At 48.8% G+C, this 22,203-nt stretch overlaps 1 protein-coding gene across 2 annotated transcripts in view; it reads left to right on the top strand.

Annotated features, from left to right (window-relative positions):
* The window catches only part of GRIK4 (glutamate receptor, ionotropic, kainate 4), a 383,774-nt gene that overhangs the window by 316,982 nt on the left and 44,589 nt on the right, over positions 1-22,203 (top strand). For both annotated transcript variants that reach the window (XM_012729818.1, XM_004689170.2), the window contains one exon: positions 21,602-21,715. In XM_012729818.1, the coding sequence (XP_012585272.1) occupies positions 21,602-21,715 (114 nt within the window). The remainder of the gene's footprint in view (positions 1-21,601; positions 21,716-22,203) is intronic.

The raw sequence follows: 22,203 nt of genomic DNA, 5'->3' as shown, positions 1-22,203 counted from the left end.
ATCCCAAATAATCCAGCTGGTAGCTTGTGGCCAGTGAGTGGCAGAGGTGGGTGAGACTTGGGTAATCACGGCCCCTTCCTGCTGGAGTTTCAGCCTCATCTCCCACCACCCATGGCTGGCATTCCCTTCTGAGATGCTCTTGTAGGCAAAGGATTTGGCAGATGCTCATGGCTGAGTCTGGTCCATAACGAGAGACTCTTCTTCTGCAAGTGGGTTGCTGCATAGATGACCTCTATGAATCCTTGCAGCCACGCCAAGTGTGTGCGGTGCGTTCTTTTTGGTGAAGCCCTTGAGCACCGGTATCCTAAGAGGGGGTGAAACTGCTTCACATCCATCCTCGGAGCCCAACTTGGGAGAGAGCAAAGCCCACCAGGGAAGAGATAGAGGCCCCTCTCGCATCCCAGTTCAGAATTCAGTACCTTGTCGGTGTTCTTGAGCACATTGGCAGAAGGCACATTTAAGTTCAAAGGAAAAAGGGCTTTGGAAGACTGAAATCCAAGGCTCATAAGCCTTGGACATCAAACAGCTCTTACCGATGACATTTTGATGAATTAAGTGTAAATGAAGCTGAAATGCCTCATTCCATTTCCCCTCCTGGGCCCCTTTGCAAGAGGATTGCGAGGAGTTTGCCAGAGACCTGGAGGACGGAGGGGTTGCTCACGACTTCAGTCCACCGGGAAGGTTGTCCAGAGACATTTTGCTGAACTAAAGGAAAAAATGAAACTAGTCTAGTCTCCTAGGATTACTTTTTACCTTGAAGCCAGAAACTATTTTGACTGCAAATAGGTCATAAAATTCTCTTCTTTAAAATAAAAAAACTGATCCTGGGGCTAAAACTGAGTCTTTAGCACTCTCTTTGTGTGACAGTCAGACAAATAGAGGGTTTTACCCACCTTCTCCATTAAGGCTTGGCTTCTACACTTAGTGAAATGATGCTTGCATGAGAATTCAGCCATTTTTTCATTCATTCATTCATTCATTCATCAGAATGCCCACTCTGTGACAAACACTCTTTGGATGTGAGCAATTGCTAGTGAGGAGTATGCCAGGATGTACTCCAGGGACAGGAAGGTAAACCAAGAACTCCCTGCACAGGGAGAGACGTGCTGTGGGAATAATATCAATAGTGATGCTAATAAAGATGGTTAACATTTATTAAATGTCTCCTGAGAGCCAGGTACTTTTCTAAGCCCTTGTCTATATAAACTCACTTTGTCCTCACGATCATCAGATGCCTCAGAGAGGACTAAGTCACAAGACCATAGAGAAGGTGAGGTCAGGTGGGCGGCAGAGGTAGCCGGCAGAGGTTGGGGGTTCACCCAGAGAAGAACAAACAGGAGTGGAGGGTGGGGAATGAGAAGCATCAGCTCTGTAGGAGAGGATGTTCTGGGCACAGCGGGTGCCGAGATGCCAGCAGAGCAGAGGGTGGCCGAGTGTGATGGGCACAGTCCTGGGAGGCCCAGAGTAGAGCCACCAGAGAGGTGTCAGAATTGACCGGGTTTATGTGCTGGGATATTGACACTGTCCAGAGGGATAAAGGGAGGCGGTACTGTTAAACACCAGGATGGTTTGATTTATTCCAAGAGGGGGCAGCATAATCGTCTTTGGTTCCAGGAGGCTACTCCAGCAGGCGAGTGGGTGGACTGGAGGTGGAAAATGAGAGGCAGGGAGCTGTTAGCTGCGCAGGCACGCAGGTAGATGGGATGGGGCCCACCTGGGGGCTGCGCGTGGTGAGGATGCCCAGCGGAGAGATGGCAGCCGTGTGGGATTCCAGCATGCCATTCCAAAGCCCTGTCGGGTGGAGAGGTGCCTCCTTTCCTGCAGACAGTTGAGCCCAAGCCCAAGTAGCCCAGCCTTTCAGGGGAGGAGGAAAGGCTCTGACTTGGGGAAAAGGTCCTTCCTGGAATGGCTTCTTGAGGAAGGCACGTCAAGTCGCACTCCCCACAGAGGCCAGAGCCCTGGGAAGGGAGGCAGGCCATCCCTCACTGTGCTTAGGAATTAGAGGTCTGGGCCCTTCCTGCAACTTGGGCTTCGAGCCCCTTCCTGAGCCCCCTCTCCAGCCCCTCCTGTTACTGTGTCATTTAGCTTCTCAGGGCTGATTTTCTGTCCACCAGTCCTTTCACCTACCTGGTAAAAAGCCAATAAAGGCAGTTCCCAGCCTGCCACCACTCTCCGTGTTCTCTGGAGTGATGCAGCAGCAGCCAGTACAGCTGGGCTCTTGGGTCACCTCTGAAGGCCTCCCTCGCTCCCCATTCAGGGGCGAGCTCCCCAGAACACTGCACAGGGCTTGTGAACCAGTGTGAGCTTCAGATTAACTTCTGATTGTCACCAGCTTCAGTGGAGGGCTCTGTCTGAAGCCATCAGCTTGAAGAGAATGGGGAGGGGGGTCTCCACTCAGCACACTTGCCCTAGGGCAAAGCTGAGCCTGTAGAAGAGAAAGGAATTAGAAAGGGAGAACGTCTGCTAGGTCCTGACAGAGTCAGGGTGCTGTGTAGGGGCTATATGTGCTGGCATTTAATCCTCACATGCTGAGAGGCAGGGGTCACGATCCACAGAGTGTGTGGAGGCTCAAGAGAACTCAGTAATTAGCCCAGACTCAGACAGACAGCAAGCAGCCAAGCCCAGACTCGGCACACCCTATTAGGGCACCAGCCTGTGCTCACTGGACCACCAGGGGGCACAAGAGAGCTGGTGGAGGGAACAGGCCTCTGAGCCTACCTGCTAGAATGGGGAGGGAGGTATAGGCTGACCCAGGAGACTCTGAATGACACATCCATCCTCAGACCCACTGTCTGGGAAGTGGTGTTCCTGTTATCACTGCTGTTTGCAGGCTGAGAACACGGCCCCAGACAGAGCAACATCCGGGGGTGCTAGGATTGGAAACCACATCCCTTTAGAGGCTGTCCAGCTAGGAGTTTAGACAGACAGACAGAAATCGTTAACCCCAGGTTGTATGGACTAAGTCTTTATTAGAAATAGAAGCCACATCATATTCGAGTAGAGAGTAGGAGGCAGAAATTACTTCTCCACGGTAACCCCTGGGCTGGAGTCTCAGTGCAAGTAAAACTGGCAGCTCCTTGAGGGCAAGCATGCTGACTGTCTTTCTCATCCAGATAGCGCAGTGCCCCTGGAGCACAGTGAAATGTCAACAAGTCAGTAGTCGCATCACACAGAGCAAGGCACAGGTGACAAGTACTCCTCACCTAAACTTAGGGATGTGATCTTCAGCAGGTGCATTTCAGCACCAAAGACTTACAAGACCAGACTATCGATTGATGAGCCAATCAAATGTGTCGGTCACTGTGCTGGGAACTGGGGTAAAAGGACAGGTGAGACCTGGCTCTATCTCTACAAGTTTACAGTCCAGATGGAATGGAGTCAGAGAGAGGACAGATTGAAAAGGTGTTTGCTCCAGTGTGGACAGGAGAGACTAGATATATATTGCCAGGGCAGCTGGGGGAGGACCAAGGAATGATAGCACTCATCACATGGCAGGCGCACAGCTGAAATCCTTACTGCCCATAAAGCAGTCGCAACCCTGTGGCCTCCCTGGCATCACGCAACATGAGCCCAGAAGAGGTCAGCTACAGATTCAGGAGGAGGCCTCAGGCCTTTGTCTGTCAGTTTCAGATCCCCACAGTGATTCTTTTCTACCAAAGAAGTTGATTTGGGGAATTGGGGCTTGGAGTTCAGATATGTTCAGACCTCCTTCAGTAGTTTCGGGCTGGGAACTCCTCCAAACCCCATGGGCTCTCGAAGCAGCCTGGGCAACTTGTGAGAAGGCTCACTTCTTGGGAATTATTTCTACCTTCCCCACCGAGTGCCAGCTGTTAAGGGGATAGAGGGGTCTGTAAAAGAAATGAAAATGTATTAATTAGACATCTGAAAGTTTCTGAGAGATTGGCTTGCTGTTAAAGAGAACAGACAGGCTGTAGAGAATTGATTTGAGGCAGGGGTGGGAAAAGAACTGTGAAAAGTGATGTGCTGTCTTCTGAGAATACTCTTGTTCTGATGGTGCACGCACTAGGCAAAGGTAAGATGTTACCTGCAGACTCATCTACTCACCAGGCTCTAGTCTGAGGTCCGGAGTGCTTTGGGAAACTCCCGTTCAGCATGTGGGCACTTCTCTCTTGTTCGCCAAAGCATGTTCTCATCTCACTCCAGTAATTCAGTGCCTGATAATCCCCAAGCCTAAATTGCTGATATTGCTAACCCGGTTCCTTGTGTTCCCCTCCCCAGAAGTATGGATCCTGGGGACCCTGGAGCCAGCAGGATCCCGGAGCCAGCATCCTGTTAACCTCACTGTTCTTCCCCTCCTCAGCCAATATTACCTCTGCCTAGATGCATTGATTCAGCATTGATTGTGGTTTCAGGTTGAATACGACCGTTTTTATTTCCACCGAGTTCACGTCTGAAGGCATAGAACCTTCAAGTACAGCTATGCAGGTTATATATTGCACAAGGGTGCCCTCTCCCTGCTCATCAATCATTGCTTTGGTGCGGTGCTGTAGCCACTGTAGATTCTCTTCTACAGAGATGCTTTTGTTTGCCCAGCCACATGCCCACTGTCTTCTGGCAGATCGATTTTTATAATTCACACAATAGCCCCCCAGCTATACTGGGAGTGAGGCCCAGTGTATAAAAATAACAAGGCCATAGCATGTGGTATGTGCAAAATGTGATCATATACAAAACTTTATGGGAACAGAGGAAAAAGCATATCGATAATTCATCAGCAGGGAGCCAGATAAGACTTTAGAGCAGAACTAATAATATTAATAGTTATTTTTTATTGAGTGTCTACTACCTGCCAGGTATTTAATATGCATCATTTCCGACCCGGTATTTGACATGCATCATTTCCAACAATAATCTTACAAGATAAATGCTGTTAATCACATTGTAAATGAAGACACCGAAGTTAACTCTGGCTTAACAGAGAGGCTAACTTGGTCACACAGCTAATAAGTGATTGATCTGGAATTCAAAGCCAAGGCTGTCTGACTTCAAAGTCCCTGGTCATTGAAACACACTGTGATGTCTCTAAAGAAACTAACTGTCAAGTCGGACCTTGATGGGCCAGAAAGAACGTAACAAGCATCAAGAAGGAAAGAGTGGCAGGCAGAGGGCCGTGTGGGCGTAGACAGTCTGCAGTGGAGGGCAGACATACGGACCACGGAGAGGGCAGTGTGGCCACATCACAGGCCGGCGGTCAGGCGGTGCCAGACAGACAAGTCCGGGCGAGGTTATGAAGCTCGCAGAGAAGAGTTCAGGCTAAATTCTAGAGGAAGTAGGGAGTCTAGAGTTTTTAATTTTTTAATATTTTTTACTTTTTTACATCATTCTTCATTTTGTGCATTTTTCCATCTCAGTTGTAATTCCCATAGGCTTCCCACCATCATCACCACAGCCCAGTGCCCTCTTCCCACCCCAGTTCCGATCCCATTCCCCCTCCCATTCCCATAAAATGTCTCTGGTTTATAGTTGTTCACTGTTTTCATTTTGACTCTACTACCTTAGTTTGTCTTTCTCTCTCTCTTTCCCCCTCCTCCCCTCCCCGATCCCTTATGCTGAGTCTGGAGTTTTTAAAGCAGGGGGGTGACTGACTAGATCTTTGGTGTAGAAATAGATTCTCGCACACCAGTTCTCAAAGTATGGCCCTTGAACCAGCAACAGCCTCACCTAGGACTTGTCAGAAACCCCTCCCAGGTTTACTGCTTCAGAAACTCTGGAATGGGACCCAGCATTTTGCTTTTTAGCAGACCCTCTGGGTGATTCTGATGCATGTTCAAGTTTGAGAACTATCTGTGCCCCTGCAGTTGGGTGGATGAATGGAGTGGCAGGAAGTGGAAGCAGTGAGAACAGTGCAGAGACTACTGAATAATTTAAAGGAAGACTTGAATGATGGTAGCAGCAGTAAGACTCAAGTGGCGGTAATGGACTAAACAGACATTTCAGAGTTGAAATGGATGGAGCTTTGTTATGGAGTGGAGGGGAGAGGGAGGCTTAGGCTGCCTCCTGCTTTCTGTTTTGGGTGACAGCTGGCCGGAAGATTCATGAGTAATAGTGCACAGCAAAAGAGTAGCTTTGGGTGGTGGAGATCAGGTGGTTCTGGCATGGGCCTAAGTGCTGGCAAGACACTGAGGCAGAGGAGGGTAAGCAGGGCCAGTGAGAGGTGAGAAGGGTGAGGAGGACCAGTGGGATGGCAGCTCTGGGCCCCACTGCTGGGAGTGGTCAGGATGGGTGGTGGTGAAATGGAAGAGCTGACTGTGATCAGCCCTGTGTTTGCACCCCTTCCTTCCCTCCTGACCTCCAGGGTGCGGATTTCTGCTCTCTGAATGGGTGAGGACTAGTTACCCACCTTTTCTGACTCGCATATCTTCATTCTCAACTGGTTCTCATGAGAGATGAGTTAGCTCAGCCTGAGTGCTGTGCCAGCACGTGGCAGACTCTCAGTGTGTGCCCGCCTGTCCTTTCTGTCCTGCCGTGGTCACCCACCTCTTCACACCACCTGAGCCATTTCATTTGCACTTCCAGGCCTAAAGCCCAGTTTTTCAGCCTCCACCATCCTTCCCCAAATGCACACACACACATGGATATGTGGCCGCTGTTCTCACAGATGTACTCATCCAGAGTTAGACGTCCATGCTCCCACTTTGGCCTGGGTTAATGCCTCCCTGTCATGGCATATCCAGAGATGACAGAAGCATCACTGATCCATAAAACCAAAGCACCACATCCAGGCATGCTCTGGCAGCGAGGCTGTCCTGCAGCCTCCTGAAAGGCAGTGATGGTGGACTGGCCTCTCTCTTTGTAGGAACACAGCCAGTGGAAAATTCCCTCCAGAAGGAGTGATCTCTGGGGGAGGAGTCTCCTCTGCTAGGTGACAAAGTGGTAGCAGTGCTGGTGAGGTCTCTGAACTTGATATTAGAAACTGGATCTTCCTGGTCTACCATGTATTTGTTCCCTGTTTACTGAACTTCCCCACTTCCCCACACTCTGCCTTGCGTTAACCCCAGTTTCATCAATATCCCTAAGATTTGAAGAACTTAACAAAATCCCACTGGGCTCTGGCTCCCCATCCCTAGCACTCGCTGCTATATCGCTACTGACTTTCTCTTAGTTCCCTGAACACAGCTTGTCCACTTCCAGCATATGACCCAAGTATCTGCTCTTGTAAGACCTGTGCGTTTGTTCTTTTTATATCAATGACCTGTTTGCCCCAGTCTTTAATATTCTGCTTTCATCTCATTAACTAGGCTTAGCCAGATATCACTCCCTCTGTGAAGTCTTTCTCTGCCACCCTAAGGGACTCCCATTTCTGTTCCTAGTCACTCTACCACCCTATCTTGTGGATTATCTTCAAAGAAGTGATCACTTCTAAAATCATCTTATTTATTATGGGAATATTTGTTTATTGTCCATTATCCTTCACTAGAATGTAAGTTCTCTATGATCAAGAACTACATCTGTCCAGGCCCAGCATATAATAGCACTTAGTAATTGTGGATGGATGGATGGATGGATGGACGGACGGGCGGACGGACGGACGGACGGACGGACGGACGGACGGACGGACGGACGGACGGACGGACGGACGGACGGACGGATGCACGGACGGACAAATAGGTGAACTTGTTGATGGGTGGGTGCTGGGAAGGCCTGTGTAAAAGAACTAACAATTACAGCCCTTGGTTTCAAAGAACCTAGAGCCTAGACAGAGTTCAGACAAACCTTTGTGTAAGAAGAAACACCATCAGTGACAAGGTGGGCGGTGCACTGCAGGTTGGGACTGCAGGAGATGGTGTTTTCTCTGGGGCTGCCCTCCCACAGCAGCTGAGGGCCCTGCACATGCTTCTATAAAGCCCTGCTCCCTGCCTGGGCTCTGCCCTCCCCAGCTCCACACAGCTGGGCCTCCAGCACACTCCTCTAGCTACCCAAGCCCACCCACTTGCCAAATGCAATATTGTCTTTAAAAGAACCTGAGCAACCTCCTCCTTCTTTTCTCTCCCCATGGGATGGGGATGTATAGGCTTAGTCATCTGACTCCAAGACTGAGTCCCAAACCTGTATTTGTTGTGCAAGTCACAGCTTGCTCCTCTCTGATTCAGCCTCCAAGCGCTGGTTGACATAACTGGTATCTGTTTATCCCCCACCACACACACACGTTGATCCTCCAACTGCCTTTGGGATTAGCCTTTTCCTGTCTTGCTTCCTGACTTTGTTTGCTTGAGTGTGTATGTATAGAGAGGGGTCACAGCAGTCTGAACATCATGGAGCAGACACCCCGATTGCCAGCCTGGATGCCTGCATCCCCCTACCATCACCACCTGACACCCCCTTGTTTTGTCTCAGCTGCTCCTGGCTCTCTAGACTTCCCTAGACTAGAAATCGCCCTAAAGCTAGTAATAGGCACCTTTTGTTATATGTTTACTAGGTGCCAGATGCAGTGCTCAAAACTGCACTGCAAATATTAGCTCGTTTTGCCTTTACAGAGCTTTACAAGGCAAAATATTATTACTTTATACCATTTTCTAGACCATCAAACTGAAGCTCTAAGGTTGTTGGCTTGTCCAGGGTCAGGGGGCTGAGAAATGGCAGCATTAGGCTTTGCACTCAGACAGGCCCACACTGTGTTCTTCTCATTACTGCGCCGAGTGCCCTGAGCACAAGCCATGCTTTGCTTACCTGGTAGCTCAGCCCTCCCAGCCTGACAGTGGCTCTCTGCCCTCCCAAGCAGACAGACCCGATTTCATCTCTTGCCTTCCTGTGAATAAATCGCCCTGCTTCAAAGACTCCCAAATGTGACAGTTCCCTCTGTCTTCTGGCCATGCCTCACTCGCAGAAATGAACTTGTACCAGAAGGTCGTGCGGTGTTCAGTCTGCTTGTTGCCATGGCTTGGCCTTGCTATCTCACAGCTCCTGGCCAAAGTCATCCTATGCATGGGCGGCTTATGCGCGGACTGGTCTTCTTGACATCCTAGCGCTTGTCAGGAGCAACTGGCATCCCATTTATCAGCATGTGTGCCAGGTCTGGCTCCATCGTGCCCATGGCTATGCTGGCAGCTACCAAGGCAGCCACCCCAGACCACTGTTTTGTTCCACTTTCCAGAACCTATCAAATTAGTTCTTGTCTTCAGCAGCCCTCCGATATGCTGTTTTGCTTGATGACAAACTCCTACTCCAGCTGTGTCTACATTTGCAATTTAGGCAGGGAAATGAAGGCCCAGATCCTTTTAAATGGCAGCATGTGGTCCAGTCAACAAATTTGGGCTACTTAGAAAGATATGTCAACTCTGGCCAAATGGAGCTTCCTTATCCAAATCCCAGAGAAACCCTGGATGGCAGCAAAACAGAGGACTAGGGGCCTGGCTGGGGACCAGGGAGGGGCAGATTACTAGTAGCACACAGGTAGGAGATCAAAACAGAAGGTAGGTGTGGTCAGTAAATGCAGCAAACATGTGAGCTGGTCAGTCTGGCCTACAGGGAGGAGAGTCAGTAAGAACAAATCGGCTTGCCCTTCAGAAAACCCTACCAGGCAGATGGGGCCGGTCTCCAGGGCTCAAGAGAATGGACAGAGAATGGGGGCAGGGTGTCAAAATCAGAAAGAGCGTATTAACAATAGCAGAGGACACTCACTGTGTTGCTGAGTTGGCCCTGTACTTGAACTCACTTAATCCCCACAACTTGGGTAAGTAGACACAGCTACCTTTCTTTTTCCACGCATGAGAAAACAAGTTCAGAGAGGCTAAGTAACCTGCCCGAGATCACACCGCTAGCGGGAGCCCAGGGCCCTCTGGCAGCCCTCTGCCATAAATACATTGCGAGAGCATTGGAGGCACACTGGCCCCCTCCTCTGGGGAGGGGCACCCATCTAGGGCACCCATCAAGTGCTGGGGAGTGCCTGCAGCTCCCAGCAGGGAGTCAGCTCCCCCAGGGGCTTCGCCTGGTGTTCACAGCCCACAGAGAGTTGACTCCTCCAGGAGTTTGACCATCTGTTGCACTGTTTGGGCCAGGCAGGATCTGGACTTTTCTCCATCTAGACACAAATGCAAATCCAGTTAAAACAACCAAATGTTCCTTGTTGCCCTGCTTGAATTAGAAGCCATCCAGATGTTTAAAGTGAGATGCACAGAAGACAGGCAGGCCTGAGCCTGTCAGTCTTATGTGTGTGACACCAGAAATGCAGCCACCACAGTCCCTTCTGTGGCTGCCAGGTTTTCTTACCTAGAGAGGGTGCCAGATGTCAGGCTTGAAGCTGGCCGTTCTCCCTTCTACTTGAGCAGATCATTTAACTTTTATTTAAAAAAAAAAAAAAAAACCAGTTGAAATACACATGGAGAGAGGCACACACATCATAAGTGTCCACTTGATGAATTGTCACAGAGGCCACCTACCCTGGGGTCCCCTTCCAGGCCAAGAAACAGCAGAACCAGCACCCCGAGGACCCCTTGTCTCTGCTCGCAGCAACTCCCATTTACTCTCTCTACCCTTCCTCCTCCCCAAAAGCAACTGTTACTCCAAATTTAACACCACGTGGCTTTGCTAAGTCTCATTCTCCTCTCTCTGAATTGACATACTGCTGACGGTGAGGTGACTGTGGGGCTCAACTCCGTGTGGGAGGAAGAGCTTTGGAGGGTGTTTTTGTTGGTGGCACACCAGATGGACTTCCCCCAGGAAGATGACCAGAACTTCAGGGGTCCTTGAGAAAATGCCCACTGCCCTCCACCACCCTTTGCAGTGATGTACCTTGCATCTTCTTTTTTTTTATTTTTTTAAGATTTATTTATTTATGGATACAGAACTGAGGTACAGGCCAGAGGTGCAGGGGTGGTAAGAGGATTCACCAGAGACAGAGTGGGGAGCAGAACAGGCAGATCGACGAAGGACATTGCTGAGGGGAGCAGCAGGCGGGTAAGGAGACGTCTGCTGTGCCTGTGGATCAGCTCCAGGGCCTGGCATCGAACTTGCACTGAAGCAGCTGCCGCTTGTGTGCAGTGCTGCACTTTAACCTGCTGCACCACCAGGGAGGGCCCGTACCTTGCCTATTCTGGTGAGAAATGAGGACAGGACTAGATGCCACCCAGGCCAGCGGTCTGATTGGCTAGACTGGTGTTAACGCTTCCTGGAACCATAGAGCAGCTCGGGCCAGATCCAGAGGCAACACTGGGACCCCCCTTCCAGCCACAGGACAGTAGGAGAGGGGGAATGAACCCTCAAAAGGGTGCAGTGACTTGGAGTAGGAAAGGGGCAAGGGGAAGACCTCGGGGGCGGGGGGGGTCTCTGTAACTGTTGGCAATGCTCCCAACAACTGGTGGTACTTTCAAACTCCTAATTACAGGACTGACAGTGGGAAGGGAAAGAAGAGAAAGATAGCACTGGAAGTTGGTGGGACTGTCAGGTTCCTCCAACAGCAGAAGCCACTCGCCAGATCTGCTGTGCGTGCTCTATAGGACACCCCTTGACACTCCCCACATGGGCCTGACACCCACAGGCATGGAGTGGAGTTGGCTTCATCCTCTTGGTCAGCACAAGGTCAGGGCTTCAAATCTGACCCCCAAGTGAACTAGTTATCTTTGCTGCATGTCAGGGACCCATGATCGCACCCCAGACCTGAACCAGCTTTGAGGACAGCCAGGAGGGACAGGGGACTGGCAGAAGCATATGAAGTTGCTGCTAGAAAGTCAGTGCCTGCTTCAGCATGGCCTGTGGATACTTCCACAGTCCTAGGAACTGGATGGTTTGTCACCTTGGGAAGAAAGGGGAGATTTTGATTAAAAATGGGCATCTCGCCTAGATAAAGCAAATAGGAGCCTAATGTCTTTGCTGTTGGTCAGTCCTCAGAAAACCAGGTAAGAGGGTGATGATGATAAAGGGGTGAGGGGCCCAGGACCCCGCTTCTCAGGGCCGCTCTGCCTTGGCCGTGTTCCTCTGAGACCCAGCCTCCCATGCTGTTTCTTCTCACACCTCCACGGCATCAACACCCCACAACGTACCTAAGAGATACTGGTTTTCCAATTATGGGGTTTCTTTGTAATCTCTTCAAAACCTATCTTGATGTTTCTGAAATAATAACTATTTTCAAATAAAATTGAAATTGCTCCTTTCATGAACAAGATAACAACTTACACTGGTGTAGTATTTCCTGTCCCAGGCACCAATCTAAACACTCTCCGTACATTAATTCCCTTAGTCTTTACAACATAACTATGAAATATGTATTATTTCTGCCCTCATTTTCTAGATGAGGAAACTGTCATACAGAGAGGTTAGGTGACCTGGTTAAGATGATTTGGCTCGTAAGTGGCCACGCTGGCCCTGGCTCTCAGTCATAACACCCTCCTCTAAAATTCTCTCCCAACCCAGAGAAAATCAGATAAACTCAGCATCTACTGTCATTGACTCATTTATCTAGTTACTTGGTTATTCCAATAAATATTCAGGATATTTATTCTGTTTACTTAGTGCCCCCCTTGTGCCAGGCACTGTTCTAGACTCTGGAACTGTTTGTAGCTGTACAGGCAACAGGTACCTGCTGCCTGGACATTGCCTCCTGGCAGATAATAAACAACTAAATGGATAAATGAGCAAGATAATTTTAGATGGAGATTTTTACAGTGCTGCAAATAAAACTGAATAATAAGAAGACAGTATCAGGCAGCAATGGGCCCTCAAGGGAGGTGTGCACAGTCTGAAGAGGCCACCTAGCTCGGCCGGGGCACAGCATGGCAGCCAGAGGGACAAGTCAATGCGAAGATCGCAAGGTACAAATGAACGTGGCGTGTTTCAGAAGCAGGACGAAGGCCCACACGGCCGGAGGTGGTGAGTGGCTGCGGTAAGAAAGCCAGTGGCCTGCGACATCTCCTGGGCTCTTGTCCTGCGTCCACTCACATGCAGGGGACTGAAGAGGCCATTGAGGGTGTCCATACACTTGTGAGGGAAAAAGTTATCTATGTGTTTTTTTTGTAAATTCAAGCTGCTCTTCAGCTCTAAAGGGCAGCAAACTGTAGTGACCGTGGCCACGACTTCATCATCCTCTGAGTACCGCCGTGAGGCCCAGCTCCAGCTCTTGTTATGTCATCATCCCAAAAAAGTAATTTTGTGAGCGGTGTTGCTGTGTAATAGACTAAATGTAATAAACATTTTAAAAGAGGTTTAAAAGACCTCACCAGACTGCTCTGGGAGTCTGTGGCATAAAAAGATTAAGAAGGCAGCACAGAGGAAAACAGCACAATCTGCTTTGGTTTGTAAAAGCCCCGGCGGGCTCCATCAGGAGAGGTGACGGTAAAGGCAGGGCAACGCCCGAATTTCTTGCGTGAAGGTTATCGGATTTAATTCTCACAATTGCAAGATGCTGGTATTATTTCACCCACTTTAGAGATGAGGAAAGTGAAGCCCAGTCTTGGGGTCATTGGCTCAGGTGAATGGCAGAGCGCCAGTGAAAGGTTCAGGCCAGTGAAAGGCGTGTGTGTGGCAAGAGGTCAGAGGTAAACAATGTCTGCTTGACCTCTGACCCGGCTTGGCCCCCAGGGCTGCATCACTTCAACTGTGGTTTGTTGCCCTTTTTTCCCTAAACCCTGGCTCCCTCCCCAAATCTGCCCACATCGGCCGCTAACAAGGGCCTGAGCTGAGCCAACTAAATATTTCATGGGGATTTTAATTTAACTCTAAAGAAATTCATTCAACCCTGAGAGTAGACTGTCACCTCGAAAAATCGCAGCCCTTGGGCCTGCGAATGACATTGCTGCTCCCCCAGGAATGTTAATGCCTCCCGGCCTCACGGGCCCCATGGGCATCATGGGGCAGCCTAGCCTGTGGGCCTGGGTGAAGCCTGCCTATGTGGGCACAGGTTGCTTTACAGAGGCTCTGGTGGGGTTCTGAACAGGAAGCAGGACTTCTTTGGGGCCTAGTGGTCCAAGCTGTGTTGAGAGAGGAAGAGGCGTGACTGGCTGCTACTCTGTTCCCTTATCTTTGTACCTGTGCATGTGTGCATGCGTGCATCTGTGTATGTGACTGGCACTCTTTGCCATTCCTCTATTCTTGTTCTTACTCTGGTCTGAGGAAGGGAGACTCGCTGGGCTTGGCACCCGGTCCCCAGTGCCTGAGGACACCCAAGCCACATCGCCCCAGTTTATCCTTGGCCAAGGATAAGCCAGAAAGAAAAGGAAAGGTACCTGGTGGCTTCACTCATAGCAGGAGTATAACAGACCAGGCAAGAAAATAAGAATAATAATGAGCACCTATATACCAGAGACATTATGGAGGTGGAGTGGGGAATGGGATCAAAAACAGTGGGGGAAGGGAAATGCACTGGACTATGGTGATGGCACAAGGGTGAGTTGGTGATGGGAAGCCCACAGGGATGAGACGAAAAAATGCACAAAATGATGTAAAAATAAACTTTTATATTATTATTTTTCAAAAGGAGGGGGCTGGGGAGGAGGCAGTGGGTGCTGCAGACTCCCCCTGCCTACCTGAGACCCACACCCAAGGGCAGTGGCATCACACAGAACTTCCCCAAGGCCCACGTGCACTCAGCGGCCCCCTGTCAGCCTGAGTCTCAGTGCATGTTAACGCTCCCCCAAAACCAGGCTCACTGGACTTGGAGCTCCTTCCATTCTGGGTTTTGGGGCTAGTGATGTCTCCCCCATTCCTCCCACCTCCATTCGCATAGCCTCGACCAGCCTTGCTTGGAATTCCATAAGCCTTGTCAATGTCCAGGGGCTCTCCAGAGACAATTACCTTGGAGTGAAGGTTTCCAGGAATGCTCACTACAATCTCATTCTGTGTAGCGTTTTTTTTTTTTTTTTTTCATCACCACTGTAGCCTCCCAAAGCTTTCCAGAGTTAAGTAACACAATTACAGAGTTAAATAAATGACAGCCAAGAACTGGCAGCACCACAGGGCCCGAGCAGCAGGTGAAACAAGAGCTGCACAGATGTGACTTGCAAAGGAATGGAAGCTGCTGGCCTGGAGGAGCAGTCGGCCTCCCCAGGGACAGAAAAGTGGGGGCTGGGCTGGAGTGGACACCGTGTAGAAAAGCCAGAGAAAAGAGATCTGGAAGCTCATCCAGATAGGGCGGATCCAAGAATTCAAAGGTAACGGGAGGTTTTTGTTTTTTGTTTGTTTGTTTGTTTGTTTTCTTTTTAGGATTTATTTGCTTATACTTACAGAACTGGGGCACAGGCCAGAGGTGCAGGGGATGAGAGGATTCACCAGAGACAGAGTGGGAGCAGAACAGGCAGATGTACTGAAATGCACTGCTGAGGGGAGCAGCCAATGGTACAGGAGAGGTCTGCTGCACCATGTGGGTCAGCTCCCTGGCTGGGGATTGAACTCATGCTGCAGTGGCTTCTGAGAGCTTCATAGTGCTGTGCCACCAGGGAGAGCCTGGAGGTCTTTTAACCCAGGCGCCCAGAAGAGAATCATGGTTCAAGTGGTGAGGACTGGGTCTGGTTGCCGATCTGGGCATCAGTTTTTTTCTCCAGTTCTACAAATGATGGTGCAGAGTGAAGCATCAGTGAGTCCCTAGTGGCTCTCCAGAGATAGGTAGTTCGTACCACATTGTGTCACACTGTGTGTGCCAGGTTACCAGGGAAAGGCCACCAGGAGACAGGTGTCCTGGGGCCTCTGTGAGTAGAGCCAGCCCAGCATGGAGGTAGATGGGGCAGCGGACACCAGCTGTTCCTACACCTCACCATGGGCTAGGCTGAGCCTTACGGAGACTGTCATCAGCAAGTTCCTCCTCCTCCTAACAGCAAACGTGTTGGATACTTACTTTGAACCAGCACTCTTGCTCAGAACTCACAGGAATCGTCTCAACTCTAGGAAGCAGCTACTATTATTATGAGGAAACTCTGGCTCTCTAGAGAGGTTAAACGGCTTGTCCATGGTCACTCAGTGAATAAGTGAGAGTCTCACCACAAAGCCTCCGTCCCAGCAGCCCACACTCCTGCCTCCACGTTATTGGTCTGGCTGCAGTCTGCGGTGTACAGTCACAGAGCTTGACCTCGTCCCTCGCCTCTCTGGACACTCGCCTGCTGATGGGTGGACAGCGCTGAGTTACAGCCAAGTAAAGTGAGTCCAGGCAGGCTAGTGAGTGACGGAGGCTACGGCTTTCTCACCCTCCCCGGCCCCCCATGAGCCTGGCTCTGTGTAAGGAAGGGCCAGGCAGGTGGAAGCAGCGTCAGGGAAGCTGGAGGTCACCTCAAAGGTGCTGGGATTTGTTTTGCCTGAAAAAGGGGGCAGCGGTTGTCTAGAAGAGGAGGAAAGGGAGCCTGAGGAACAGAAGGCTTCGCTCCCGTCCTCCTAGACCTGGGGCCAGACTTCTCCCTGATGGTGGTCTCTGGGGAAATGTGCTTGGAGCCCCAGATGCAGACCAGAGCCTTGCTGTGCACCCCCGTCTTCTCCCAGCCAGACCCCCGACCCCAGCAGGAGAGCCATAGCCCTGCCAAGGCGTCAGGCTTTGCTAGCAGGAGTGGCAGTGGCGTGACCCCCATTGAGCTCCATGAGGCAAAGGATAGTGTGTTTTGGAAGTCACCTCCAGTCTGGCTCCAGCCAGCCTGCCCCTTGTAAATTCCACAGACATCCAGGAGATAAAAGAGGGGCTCTCTCAGAGGTACAGCACAAAGCTCTTCAAAGAACACTTTCAATCAAAAATGAGAAGAGGGGGGTCCTTCTCATGGAGGGGCTGTATTTATATATCATTACGTGTCTGCACACTCACACACTCTACACGACCAGGAACATGGCGATGCATCTAAAACTCTGCCTATGTCCCTTTGCCAGTCCTACTGTTCTTCCAACACCCTAACCTCTGGCTCTGGGGAGCCCAGCCTTCCCTGGCATCCCAGCCCGCTGGGTGTCCGTTAGACCTGCTCTCTCCCGATGGTGCCTTCTGACCTCTCTGGATTTTCTGCCCTAAAATAAACTGGCCCTGCCGGTGGCTGCTTCTTGGAGCTCATTCCCCTGATCCCTCGGTGGCATTTGATTCTGCAGGGTATCACCATCTTCTCAAGCCAAATAAGGGCAATTAAACTAAGTTCTACCTCTTTGACTCAGGCAAAATGGAGACAGGAAGAAGCTTAGAGTACACCTGAATGATCCCTTTTTTAAAAGTTGAGGAAACTCGGGCCCTCTCCCGTGGCCAACAGGTTAAAGCACAGCACTAGGAAGCTGGCCACAACCACTTCAGCACAAGTTCAATCCAGGCCAAGAGGTGACCACATGGCGCGGCAGACCTCTCCTGACCCGCCCGCTGCTCCCCTCAGCAGTGTATTTCAGTACATCTGCCTGTTCTGCTCCCCACTCTGTCTCTGGTGAATCCTCTTACCGCCCCTGCACCTTCGCCTGTACCCCAGTTCTGTATGCATAAAAATTAAAGAAGTTGGGGAAACTCAGGTCAGATACTGAGTGACTTGCCCAAAGTTACATGCTGTGTGGCCACCTGTGAGGACAGCCAGGTCTCCCCATGTCCTTGCTTCTGCTCTTTACCCTGGAAAGCACAGTCCCCCCTCGAGTGGCTGGAGAAGCAGAGGGGCTGAATGAGCAGTCACCCTTCTCCCTCCCACACCAGCAGCCTTTGCTTCCCAGCCTCCTTCAGTTGTTCAGTTGGTTCATGGCACATTAGCTCCTCTTCTAAGATGGCTTTATAACATCATGTCTTGTTAACGAAGGTAAAATAAAATGAAGGCACATCTTTTGAAGGAGCCTGATCCCCTGACATCATTGCTGATACCCCAGGATCCATCCAAAGCTAAATAGAAAATTACTGTTCTATACACAGTCAATTCAACATGAAAAACGACCACCACAACTGCCCTGTGGTTTCTGTCAGCTTGTCACTGCTCTCTTCCACCTCATGCCTCGTTCCCTGCCCCCACATACCCTTCACCCAGGACAGAGGAAAGGGATGGGCTGGGGACAATGAGTCAGCAGTGTTCACATAATGTGGTGTTTCTGCGTGGCCAGGTGGGGGAGGTGCCCATCTGTAGACTGGAATGTCCAAGCTTGGGGTAAATCCTCTCCCTGGAGCATGGTCGTCTGCTTGTATCTGGGAGAACACCTGGATTCTGTCCATTTCCAGCTTTCTCACCATATGGAACTGTTTTATCATAATGTCATTGTTGGTCAAGTTTTATAAACAGTGGAAGGATTTCCAACTTTGAATCCAAAGTTTGCTAGGGTATTTTTGTTATTTTATTTTTTATTATTTTATATATTTTTTTTCACATCATTCTTCATTTTTAGACAATGTATCTTTATCATCTTGGGCATAATCCCCATGAAATTGTCACCTCCAGTTCACCTGAGCATCACCACCATAGTCCGTTGTGCTCTTCCCACCCCTATTTTGATCCTACTCCCTTCTCCCCTGCTGCAGAGTGTCTCTGGTTTTTAGTTGCCTGTTGATTTTGGTTTTTACTTTACTATAATGACTTTTTTTCCCTGATCTCTATTTGGTTCCCCTACACTCCTCCTATAAGTGAAACCATCCAATATTTTTCTTTGTCTTTCTGGCTTATTTCACTGAGCACAATCCCTTCCAGCTCCAACCATGTTCCTGCAAATGCATGTGTTTATCTTTTTGATTGCTGAGTAATATTCCATTGTGAATGTATACCGCATCAGTGTTTGCTGTTTTTGTAGGAAAGCTGGAAGAGGGTGAGGAAAAGAAACTTAAAGACAGAGTTGTTGAATTTAGTTACCTAATTGGGGTATGTTTCATTGTCTTCTGGGACTTGTCTTCCAGTTTGTTAAGGTATAAATTCCATGTTGTAAGTATAAAAATCTTAAATGTTCAACTCAATGAATTCTTATCTCTATACCTGTTATTATGCAGATCAAGATCTAGAACATTTCTAAAACCTGGAAAGTCCCTTCATACCGCTTCCTAACTTCTGGCAAAAGAAATCAACCTTTATCACCCAAGATTAGTTTTACCTAATTATATATATATTTTACCTAAATGACGCCACCTATATGTGGTGGCTGTCCTTGACAACAGGTTTCTTTTACTGAGGTTTTGCACCTATGAATTTCATCTCTGGATTTTCATGTAATTATTCATTTCATCAGTGATGTGGTATCTCATGGTAGGAATAATGCAATTTATTTATCCATTCTCCTGTAGATGGACATTTGTTTTTTCCCAGGTTTTGACTATTTTGAATGATGTTCTGATGAACATGTATGTGCATGTACCTTGGAGAAGATACTTGTTCCTTCCTCTTGAACATACCTCCAGGTGTAGAGAGTGCTTTCACACTCCACATTATTAGCAGTAGCTCTTCCTGGAATGTGTGACTATTGCTCATTTACCTTCTGTTCTTCCAGTCACATTATTGCTCACTCTACAGAGTGTACTTTAGTTGTTTTCAGTTTGATTTTTGCTATTTTAAAGTGTTACTAGGAACATTCTTGTAAAGGTCTTGTGGTATCAATACACAAAACTTTCTTTTGAGTATGAACAAAGGACTGAAAATGTTGTAGAGAAGGTATGTGAGTAGCTCATTTTGCAAGATGACAAAAACTGGGTCTTTGGATAGCCAGAGGAAGGGCTTGTTGTCTTGACTTCTTGCTCATTTTCGTCATTATGTGTCCCTAGTGTTCTCTCCAAGCCCTTCATTCCAACACAGTAACTCATGTCCCGAGGTTTAGGCAGGGTGGGGGCCGGCCCTGCACTTGCCCGGCCTCTGTGGCTACTGCTTTGCCCTTTGCCCTTGGGCTCAAGCGCAGACCTCAAGTTGCTGAGGGGATGAGGTTCTGAAAGGCCAAAACAAACAAAAAAAAAAATCAGAGTCTCCCAGACAGAGGACAGAGGTACTAACAATTTTCTAATCAAACCTCACTCTCTAACCCAAGGGTTGATTCACTTGCTAGCAGTAATCAACAATCTCTTAGAGAAAGGCAGAGTGAGCACAATGAATCATTCACATTTTTCACTTTTTAAGTCTCTTATATCTGCACTCTAGTTTCCTTTAACCTGGCTTCCTTTCATAAGACCCCCAAGTCTGTAAGCCTTTGCTGGATCACATGGCCTCAGCAGATGGAATATAAATTGGGAAGAGAGGCTTGAGGTTCAGATACTGACCTTTACCAATGGGCGTGTTCTTGCACATGAATTACAAATTCCCTTGTGTGCAAAAAATGATGGCCAGTATATTTATCCCCCTACTTCCTTTGTAATGATTTTAGGAATCACCACATTCCAAACTGGTTGGCCTTTTGTAGATGGTTAGACATTTCACTTTTCCCCATTTCTTTCTTCATCTCATCAGCACACCCACCAGCACTAAAGAAGCTGTTAACTAAGCCGAATGTAAACCACTGGCAGCCAGCTTGAACTACATAGCTCGACTGTGTTACATGATTCTTAAATGTTAGTCTAAGTCAGAATGTTGATACTCAGGTCTTGAGGCCAGAAAGACTGATCAGGGGGGTATGGAATGCAACTTGGGAATTCACAATTTAATTAGACCTGCAGGTGATTCTGACGCGGGTGACCGTAGACCACATTTCAAGAAGCACCAGTAGAGAATTGCTGGGAAAGGCCCATGTACTCTTGTAGCCCCGATCCGTGTGGGACATTAGTGCCCAGGGAAGTTAAGTGACTGGCCTGGCTTAGTTGGAGCAGAGTGTGGGCCAGAACCGAATCCAGCCCTGAGCTCTTCCCGCTGCCCCATGTAGAGGGGAGCAGACTAGTGGGAAGGAAGCTGTCTTTGCAACAGAATGGATTGAAATCAGATACAAAGGTGAAAACAACAGATCTGCCAGGGAGAACTTCCTGGCAGCGAGGCGTATTGAGAATGCGTACAGCATCGCCTTCCAGAAGGCCTAATTCATGACACACTTTCATCAGATATGAGCACTGAGGTGCAGTGTGGGGGACAGAGAAAAAGAAGGAAACCTCTTCTTTCTCAGAACAAACTGGTGACTTTGCATGAAAGAGTCCTTCCTTTTAGTTCTCTTGTGGCACCTAAATTTCAGGCTTCACAGCATTTGGGGGTCCAGTCCCATTGCTCACAAGGACAGGCCACTAGACCTGTGATGCTGGGCCACTAGGTCAGTTTCTTGGTCTCTTTCTCCTCACTGTGAAATAAATGGGGTGCACTGGATTTTTTCTAACATCTGTGGTTTCACTATTTTTAATTTTCGTTGTCACCCCTCCCTCCCCCACTAAAGTGTCTTACACTACACAGGAACTCAGTGAAGTTTTGTTGACTGAACAAATTAATTTGAATTAAAAATTATGTAATGCTGTTCAATGCTACTTAATATTTAGAGTCCAGGAACTCTACCTCTGGTTTTCCCCTCCCAAATCTTTCTCCTAGGCCAGTTTGAGACTTTATCTGAACAGTCTCTTGTCTGTGTAGTTATTTTTCTAGAGGAACCTAACCTCAAGTGAATATGAGCTTTAGCTTCAATATCCATGTTCTTCCATAAGTGATTGTTCAATCTGGAATATGCCGAGACTACTTACAGTCACTCCCTTAGCAGAGAAGCCAAACCAGAGGAACATTCCAGTGATAATCTCTGCTTACCAGCCCTGTGTCCCCCAGTCTCATCGCCACCCCACTGATGGGCTCTCTCCCCCTTTTAGAAAGCAGACCTGGCTGTGGCTGGCCTCACCATTACTGCTGAACGGGAGAAGGTGATTGATTTCTCGAAGCCATTCATGACTCTGGGAATTAGCATTCTTTACCGAGTTCATATGGTAAGAGACTTATTTTATAAGTATTTATATCATTAAAGTTATTTGCATGCAAACACTGAGTTATATGGTAATAATGAATGACTCACAGAAATATTTAGATTTCAAGACTTAAATGCAAATATGCTGGGCTATTTTTTCCTGCATCAGCTGCACGGACTTGCAGACAAGAAGCCTGGAGAAGTCACACTGACAGACTTTTCAGTGAAAATTGCTTCTGCCTCACTTTATAGGTTAGCCAGGTTGGGGATTGGCCTCATAGATCAATGCTTCCTTCTTGAGGGCAGGACCCCCATCCAGGATAAGTCACCCCAACATTCTCGAGGACTTCACCAACACCCAGATCCTCCTCTCTTCTCTCCAAGCTTTGCATCTGGTGAGGAATGCAGTCACCTTCCTCTCTTGAGAAAGGGTAGATCATCTAATGTCACTTGCACCTGGCCTGCTCCCTTGTCTGCATCCCTTAAATAAAGAGAGACTTCTCTGGTTAG

This window comes from Condylura cristata, unplaced genomic scaffold (genome assembly GCF_000260355.1).
Source record: "Condylura cristata isolate star-nosed mole 26May11 unplaced genomic scaffold, ConCri1.0 scaffold00025, whole genome shotgun sequence".
NCBI classification, from domain to species: Eukaryota; Metazoa; Chordata; class Mammalia; order Eulipotyphla; family Talpidae; genus Condylura; species Condylura cristata.
The sequence above is the reverse complement of the archived record's forward strand: the minus strand, read 5'-3'. Positions and strand labels throughout refer to the sequence as shown.